Source organism: Saimiri boliviensis, chromosome 4 (assembly GCF_048565385.1).
Source record: "Saimiri boliviensis isolate mSaiBol1 chromosome 4, mSaiBol1.pri, whole genome shotgun sequence".
Taxonomy (NCBI): domain Eukaryota; kingdom Metazoa; phylum Chordata; class Mammalia; order Primates; family Cebidae; genus Saimiri; species Saimiri boliviensis.
Genome location: NC_133452.1, coordinates 144,771,842 through 144,780,763, shown reverse-complemented (window position 1 = coordinate 144,780,763; position 8,922 = coordinate 144,771,842). Strand labels below are relative to the sequence as shown.

General features: G+C 46.0%; 1 protein-coding gene across 2 annotated transcripts in view; it reads left to right on the top strand.

The window, feature by feature from the left end:
* The first annotated feature begins 2,008 nt into the window (after window positions 1–2,008).
* Window positions 2,009–8,922, top strand: part of F13A1 (coagulation factor XIII A chain) — a 173,931-nt gene continuing 167,017 nt past the window's right edge. Inside the window, exons 1-2 of one of the 2 annotated variants that reach the window (XM_010338078.3) lie at window positions 2,009–2,085; window positions 4,002–4,152. In XM_010338078.3, coding sequence (XP_010336380.1) covers window positions 4,020–4,152 — 133 coding nt within the window. In that variant the 5' untranslated portion in view covers window positions 2,009–2,085; window positions 4,002–4,019. Of the gene's footprint in view, window positions 2,097–4,001; window positions 4,153–8,922 lie in introns of both variants that reach the window. The other variant, XM_010338077.3, reaches the window with a different exon arrangement.

The following is an 8,922-nucleotide window of genomic DNA, read 5'->3' as shown; positions in this document are numbered from 1 at the left end:
ACTCCTGAGTTGTGCCAGGTTTTCAGGGCGAGTGATATGTCTCAGGTTAGACATGATGAGCACGGGTTGTCACTGGGATATGACAAATGAGGGTGGTCAGTAGGCACTTAGATAAGGGAATCTACAGTTCTGGAAAATATCCTGGCTAGAGACCCAGATCTGGGAGGTGTTGGGGTATTAATGAAACTTTAAAACAATGAGAGTTGCTGAGACAATCAAGGGATATTGCGCTGCATTGGAGGAAACCGCAGAGTGTTCGATGTCAAGGAGGCCCAGGAAAAATGCTTCCAAAAGTTTAGGTGAATAAAAACTGAATCCTGTCTTTTGGCCTGAGCACAGGCCTTGGAGACCTTGACCTCTAGTTTCAGTAGAATGATGAGTTGAAAGCCAGATGACAGAAACTTAGTGATGATGGGGAGGAATGACAGCAGGGTTGGGGACATGGGAGGCGGGGACATAGGTTGGGGGAGGTTTAAAAAAAAATACTCAAGAGACCTGAAATGGCCTGAATGCTGAGAAGCAACAGGGCTGGTAAGCAGGAGCTTGAAGCTACAAGAGGAAGAGTGGGTAAGAGGCACAGCAAAGCCCTGGAGAACAAGGCAACATAGAAGCCTGGTTTGGAGACACAGGGGGAGGAGGAACCTTTCCAACTTTAGTAACAGGAAAAAAGAGGAAAAGATAGATAAGGTTGCAGGCAAGTGCATACATTCTGTAGCAGAAAATTGAGAGAATTTCTAACCAATGGCATCTTTTTTTTTTCTTCTTCTCTATAACGTTAGAAGATGGAGTGGCAGGGTCAGAAATCTGAAGACAGTAAAGAAGGTTAGAAATAGCCAGGTGTGATTGGGTGCCATGGCTCACACCTCTAATGCCAACAATTTGGGAAGCCAAGGAGGGTGGATCACCTGAGGTCAGGCATTCGAGATCAGCCTGGCCAACACGGTAAAGCCCCATCTCTACTAAAGACACAAAAATTAGCCAGGCATGGTGGTGTGCACCTGTAGTCCCAGCTACCTGGGAGGCTGGGGCAGGAGAATCACTTGAATTTGGGAGGTGGAGGTTGCACTCCAGCCTGGGCAGCAGAGTAAGACTCTGAGAAAGAAAGAAAAGGAAAGAAAGAAAGAAAGAAAGAAAGAAAGAAAGAAAGAAAGAAAGAAAGAAAGAAAGAAAGAAAGAAAAGAAAGAAATGAGAGAAAGAAAAAGGAAAGAAGAAAATAAAGAGAAAAAGAAAGAAAAGAAAGAGAGAGAAAGAAAAGAAGGGGAGAGGGAGGGAGGGAGGGAGAGAAAGTAAAAGAAGAAAAGGAAAATTTTAGGAGGAAAATGTTCTTTTCTCTCTAACTTTTGAACATACACTGAAATGATTTTCAGAGAAAAACAAAGTGTTATTTTCTGATCTGCGGGGCACTATAAAAATGTTTACTCATCTTCCTTGGGGCTAGGCATCCCATTCCTGCAGGAAGTCTTGTGGTGAGGCAGTGGCTGTGCCTCTGGGATGATTCAAGAAGGGAGACCATGCCTTATTTGCACAGGAGGGACACGTTGCTCTCACTGGATGCATGGTCACAACTGTCTGTGTGACCTGTTTGTGGGAGGGCAGACCCTCTCCTGCCAAGCCCCAGTAGCAGCCAACCTGCCAGGCAAAAGTGTTCCTTTGTAAAGAAGACCCTCCCAGCCCCTCTGACCTAAAGGGAGGGGAGGGGACTTCCTGGCACTGCAGGGACTTGGCTGGTACTCCCAGCAACCAGAGGGGTGTGTGTGTGCGTGTGTGTGCGCGCAGAACTAGGGTGGAGATGGGGAGGAGAAGGAGGAATGGGAAACTGGGAGTAAGAGGGATAGGTGGGAGAGGAGGGGGCACCTGCCGGGGTAACAGGCCAGGATGAAGTAAATGGAAAGTCCTCAGAGCTCGGCTGCTGACTCCAGCTGTCGAGAAGGGGGAGGAGAAAACCCCGTGGGACAGGGGAGGAGGGTGAGGGCTCCTCTTAGGAAGTTATTTAAGAGCCAACTTTCTTGTCTTTCCTGTGTCCTTTTGAGGAAGTCCCCGGGGCGTACAGAGCAAGCCCACGCGAGGGCACCTCTGGAGGGGAGGTAAGCCGCAGGTAAGCCGCTGTCCCCGCACCCTGTCCAGGGGCCCGCTGCGTCCACCTCCACCGCAAACCCGCAGGCGGCTGCTCCGGACCTGTGGCGCGGGGGCGCAGGCAGCCCCACCTGCCCAATCCTGGCTTTCTGCCCCCGACTCCGCACCTGCCCAGCGCTGCTTCTGAGCTAGACTTCAGCTAGACTCCACGCAGCTCTCCTGAAGGCGCTGCTTGCTAAGAAGGCCACCAAGTGGGGATGGGGGAGTTCGGGGTGCTTCCCAGAGGGACAAGCCCCCTTTCCTCAGGGGAGCAGATTATGGAGCTAGAACACAAAAGGTGGGGGGAGTGGGGCCAAGGGAGAACGGCCTGCTCGGTGGCTGGAACCCCTCCGGCTTGGCTCCCCCGACTCCTGCGCAACGCCTTCCCCATCCCAATTTGGAGCTGAATTTGAGCCACTTCTGCCCAAACCCGCCCAGAAGCGAGGGCTCCAGCCCGCCGCACTCCCCCAGCCAGGCGTGTACCTGCCGCTCTGGGGCTCCCCAGTTCTCCCCCTCAGCAGCGTGTCTCCCGACAGCGAGCCGCACTGTTCTGCACCCCAGCAGTGCCACAGCCTACCTCCGCTATTTCCCACCAGATGACGGCTTTCTCTGGCCTCCGTCAGTAACCCTTGTTCTCGCTTCTCCCTCCCTTCCCAGTTCAGCTCACCAGTGATGGTAAATATATTTGTCGATATTCATGGGTACCTGTTCACACCTTGTGCATGCAAACACTCTCGTCTCCTTCTCAGACCACACACCTTAGGCGTGCTTGTCTTTTCTCTAGCACGTTGCTAGTGCTCCACATGTCTCTGGAACCGTCTCTCTCCTCTGGTGGCCTCTCTAATGGGGACTGTTCATCTCGGGAGTGTGCCTGGTTTTTGAAAATAACCAAGTTGCCAGGAGTCATGACTGTAATCCAGGGGATCAAGGGGGAACCCTCATTGGGCCCAGAAACAAAGTCCCCCTTTATTTGGTCAGTTGGTCAACAAGTACTTACTGGGCGCTGACCGTCAGGTGTGTGCTGTTTAAACTGGCTCAGTGCCTGCACAAAGTCCAAGGGAAACGGAGGCAGGCTTGGGGCATGGGGAATGTCAGCAACCCTGACTTCTTAAGCCTACTGATAGCCCTATTTAACGTGGCATCCCTAACCTCTCCACCTCCTTCTCCTCCTCCACGTGGTTCTGTTTTCAAAGCAGTTCCTACCTCCTCATCCATAACTGGATTTACTTATGGCTCTTGTTGGGCTCCACCCTAACCCTACCAGACTGTAATCTATCAGAGCAAAATGCAGATCTGATGCATCCCATGTTCCTAGATCACAGCCTGGCATGCCATAGGCCCTCAATAAATATTGGTTAAATTAAATTGCAAATGTGAACGCTTTAGAAGACAACATTTATCTGAACATGCTTGTGCGAGTTTCTTCTTAAAAGTGACTTATGATCTCATAAATCTCTGTGAAATGAACACAGACACGGCACATGCATATAACAGGAAACATTTCTTGCAAAGATGTTGCTATTAGGATTATGGAGAGTGAGTCTCAAAAATCTTTTAATTTTTTAAATTTCTTTAAATAAACCCTTTTTCTTCTGCTTCCTACATCTTTTGGCATACACAAAATCTCCCTGAGATCCTTGGGGAGCTGTATTCCATCATTAGACTAATCCTTGCTGCCACGTATCAGTTTTTTTTTATTTTTGCAAACCTCCAAATGTGTTGCTCAAGTGCTATCACACACAGATATGTCTGTTTTTTCATTTTGGAATCCTTGTCTCAAATGTTACTTATTTTACATGCCTTTTCTATTGTCTTTCTTTCTTTCTCTCTCTTCTCTCTCTCTCTTTCCTTCCTTCCTTTTTTTTTTTTTTTTTTTTTTTTGCTGAAGGACCTTGTAAAGCCAAGAATGTCAGAAACCTCCAGGATCTCCTCCTTTGGAGGCAGGAGAGCAGTGCCACCCAACAACTCCAATGCAGAGGAGGATGACCTGCCCACAGAGGAGATTCACAGCCTGGTGCCCCGGGGCGTCAACATGGAAGGTAGGAGCATACGCCCCCTCCCCACCACTCTGGGTCCAGGCACAGCCGGCCCTGGCCCCTCTTCCCTGCAGGTAAACATCCTCCGTCTGCACTGGGGTTCCCACAAAAGGAAGCCCCCTGCCAATCTCTGGTTTTATAAAGGACGGAAGCAAAAGCTTTAAGTGGTGAAAGCACTAGAGACTCAGATCCTTGTTCCAGTTCTGCCCCTTACTGACCTTGTAACCTCAGAGAAGTTGCTTTGTCTTTCTGCCTCTCAACTATTTCCTCCACAAAACCAGGGTGCTGGATTAGCTAGGGTCTCTTCCAGCCCTACTGCTCAATGCGTTAGAGAATTTTCTCTAGCTGGAATATTCCACTTCCAAAATATTGTGGCTGTTTTGATTGTCTGGCTTGCACCTCCTTTCTTCTCCCTCCTCCATCCATTGCTGTGAATTTCAGAGCCGGGGAGAAGTGCCAGACTCTGACAGTAATAGAGATGGAAGCCCTCGATTTCTCTCCAGAGCAGCCTGGTGAGCTGGCAAGGCAAGCTGCTTCCCCAGCCTCTTGCCTCTGCCTGATCCCTAGAAATCTGCTCAGGGTACAGCAGCCAGCAGCTGACCTCCTCTCAGCCCCGTCAGCGGTGACAAGGTCCAGGTGCCAGCACTGGTTTGTTGATACAGATATCATTCCCCTGGGCCATGGCAGGGACATTCAGACTCATGTCCCCAAATGGCATTGAGTGGGGAGCCTTTTTTGTTAACAGCATTCATGCACCAAAATCCTATTTTACTCCTAAGGGTGTTTTGTGCTGGGTTTGACTGGGGATAAACACCCATTTGCTGGGATAGGTGAGCACAGGCATGCTAGAGCTGTGTGATTGATCAGTTAGAGGGAGACCAATGCATGAAAGCCCAGACTGATGCAGCTCTCCAGATACCAAAGGGAAAGGGGCAATGCAGTTTATCCAGCCAGCCAGACACCCGCCCAGGTGTTGCATACTGGTGTTATTGCGTTACTCTCACGTCTAGATGATTTGATATCAAATAGTGAAATCGGAGAGGTATCCAGTGCCATCCAAGTTTGGGAAAAGAGGTTCAGTCAGGTGGTAGAGTTTGAGGAGCTAAGACAAACTTGTAGTCCTGGCAACCATAGAACTGAGACTAAGAGGACTTGCTACTCAACGAATCCCCATCCCCATGTTATAGGTTAGGAAATAGAGGCCCAAGATAAGCAGTTGGTATTTACTTCTTGCCCAATCTGCTGGTCTTTTTCTTTAAGAATGCAAATAAAATTGGAAAGCCTGCAGACATCAAATTATTAAGCAGGTTACCTTTGTGTATTCCGTCTTCTAGCCAAATTCCCCTGTGGCAGAAAAGACTCTGGGCCTCTGGAAAGGGGGTGCAGACAATGGAAGAAGTGGGCAGTAAGAACACAGGAAGTAATGACACAGCCACCCTTGCCACGTAAAGAGTCATGACACAGCCACCTTTGCCAGGATTGGTGGGGAAAACCGTGAATCTCTACAAAGGCAGTGCAGGGGAGCAGAGCGCAGAGGTGGAAGACCTGGCTTCCTGTTCCACATCCACCACTTCTTGCTATTATTCTGGGAAAGTCATATAGGTGCCCAAACCTCAGTTTCCCCATAAGCAAAATGGAAGCAATGACTACTTCACAGATGTCATGAGCATCTAGTGAGCAGTGTCTGTGATCATGTCTGACCCACAGCGCATGATCAGTAAGTGTCCATTGATTTGAAATGTACAACTTATCATACCCCAGCAAGGTCAGGAAAACACTCCAGGGGGTACTTGTTCCTAGAAAATATGCATGACCTGCAGCCCCCATAAATCTGACATGTGAACAAAATGTTGCTAGTAAGACATTAAAACTGCCAGAGAACTTGTGCAGGCAGGTCAATTTAAAAAAAAAAATCTGGGATTACTGCTTTTGTTTATTTCTGGAGGCAGAGGCGGGGGGCAGCATGACTGAATTATTGTGAAAAATCAGTCATCATTTACTTGGCAGTCATATGTGTCCACAATCCAAGTGACACTCTGGGATATTCACTGGAGGCGCTGGCATAGGAGTGTGAATGTCCAATGACTGTACAATTAACGAAACAGTCAATCACTTGTGAAATGAATGACTTACAGCTCTAGTGGCATTATAATTTATTATTAATAATGCTCTCCAGATTTCATACATATGCATTTATTTAATATTTTTCACGCAGACAAGATAAGTGTTACATGCTCTGGGGATAGGGTTTCTGAAGCCCAGAATCATGACAGCAAGTCCCAGATGAGGTAGGACAGGAAAAAACTGTATATATATCAGCACACAAACCATCTGAACAGGGAGGTCTTTCTCCTGATTACCCTTTGCATTTCACATCTTATGTTTAATTGTTCTAAAAGCAGATTTTCTGGCAGTATATCAAGTTTTCCCCAAGTCACTAAGGGACGAAATTTGCTAAGCGACTAAACCTCGGAAGGCATAGTTATTCGTTTTTGAAATGCCATCTTCATGCAGTTCACCCAGTGGCCACTAGTGGCCTCTAAGAGGCCTTGGGTCTGTGATCACCAATCTGCAGAGATGACTTTGGCTCCACAAACACCAGCCCCAAGTTAAACTCGCGTCTCCATTTTTTTCGGTGGCCACTCTTCCCTTTAGCTATCTGCTTTTGTAATACTGACTGACAAATGCAGAGAGGCAAGAAGAGGAAAAGGGGGGAAATGGTAGGTTTTTCATTTCTAGTAGTTCTGTAGCAGTCCTGCCCATCACTGCGTGTGATATATACAATGTTCTATAGGTATACTGAGCGTGTATAATACCCTTAAGTCATGGCTTTGGTAACATTTGGTTAAGAATTATTTTGGTAAAATCTGTATTTTAAAATGTGTAAATTCATGTAAGTTTCCTCCCATACGTACCATGATATTCAAGAAAAAAAATGAAGTATTTCAGGTGGACACCGAAATCCCAGAGGTGGGACCAGACAGTCGCTGGTAGTATTTGACGTCTTGGCATGATTTTAGGCATCCTTAATGTCACCCTTTGAATTCAGTTGTAGCCAGGAAAGGTACTGAGATGATCTCCTTAGATTTGGATTTGTATCCACTTCTAATAGCCCATTCTTCAGGCTTAGCTGGTGTTTCTGAAAAATCTCTCCACTGCCCTCCTGGTGTGAAAAGTTGTGTGTAGCTGGAAATGTAACATTCCAGAAGACAATCTTATGTCGTTGGTCTAGTTTGGTTCTATCTTGTTAACAATAGGTGACCATTTGTAGCAGCAATTGGAATCATTATTTGGCAGTTCTAATGTATTGAATTAAAACTGGAAAGCAAGGCTGGCTCTATTAAAAAATCAAATGTAGTTGGGTTCTCGTAGTTTTCAGGGTAATGGGGTCTTATACCTTTCCGAGAATCTCTTCCTTCCCACCAGTCCTTGTTAGAATTAAATCAACCAATTAATGATCAATCTCCTCTTTGTGCAGAGTAAACCTCTCTGGATTGAAGCTTGATGAGAGATTAAGAGGCATTCAGTGTATGACTGAGAAATGCCATTATCCAGCAGAAATTCATCCTTTCATTCAGTTCCGGGAAAAATATACACTGGTTTTCACATATGTGTCAGGAGCTGCTCCAGGCTTTCCCTTGGGACATAAAGTTGAATAAGTCAGTCTCTGGCCTCAAGAAACTCTCAGTCTAGAAGACAAAATAAATAAAAGATTATTGCAATTCAGTGTAATAAAGACTGTGACTACGATTTATGCAAATTGTAGTAAAATAACAAAAATCAATGTCTAGTGGTGAACGGGGTGAGGAGAGCTTCCTGATGCAAGGATATCGAAGCTCAAACTTAGAGGATGATTGAGAGCGTTCCTGACAGGCGAGCACGTGGAAAAGCATTTGCAGTAGAGGGAACAGTATATGCCAAGCAAGCGGTGACTAAAAGACAAAAGAGAAGTTATAAGCCTGGGAAAAGATGGCAGCTGTCATAGCACGACAGGCCTTGGGGATCTTTTTTTTCATCCTGCAGACAATGGGAGACTTGAGAGGTATTCTAATTAGCAGAATACATAATCAGAATTATGGTTTACAAAGTGGTAAGGAGAAAAGGGAGAGCAGTAAATACATTTAGAAGCTGTGGAGATATTCCAAGCTACAAGAGGAATAGACCAGTGGGATTTTAGGCCCTGGAGGTATGGGTCTCATTTCTGTTGCTCCAGCTTCCTCTGAGCACCTGAGCAATCCTTCAACATTACAGGCTCCAGGAGATATTAATAGCAACGCTTTGTCAATTAAGCCACTTAAGAAAATGTTTCTAATCATTCTAATTAAGGATATGTTAAAATTCTGGATGTCCAAAAGAAATGTGAGAAAGAGTTCTTTTTCCTGTTGCTTTTAAATAAATAAACCAGTTTCTCATGGATAGCATTTATGCTTATAGTTTAGTAATAATATCACCAAAAATTGCAGGGAGAATTCAGTTTGCTAGGGAATTCCTAGAATATAAGTCTAAACATTTATTTCAAGATCCCATCTGTGACAGGTATAATCATGCTCTGAAGAATATTTTACAACCTAGGGAGACAATAATCTACATTTCTTTTCATATTAGGGGAAGAGGAGGAGGACAGGGAGGCAGCTGCTCCTCCGGAGATGTTTTTTCTTTTCTTTAGCTGTCCGTTTTCCGGTGTGTTTGGAATTAGGCTAAATTGTGTTAGGTAGACATTTTGAAAGCTGTCACTTTGAAATGGCGAGCTGCCAAGTTTCTAGCTACAGTATC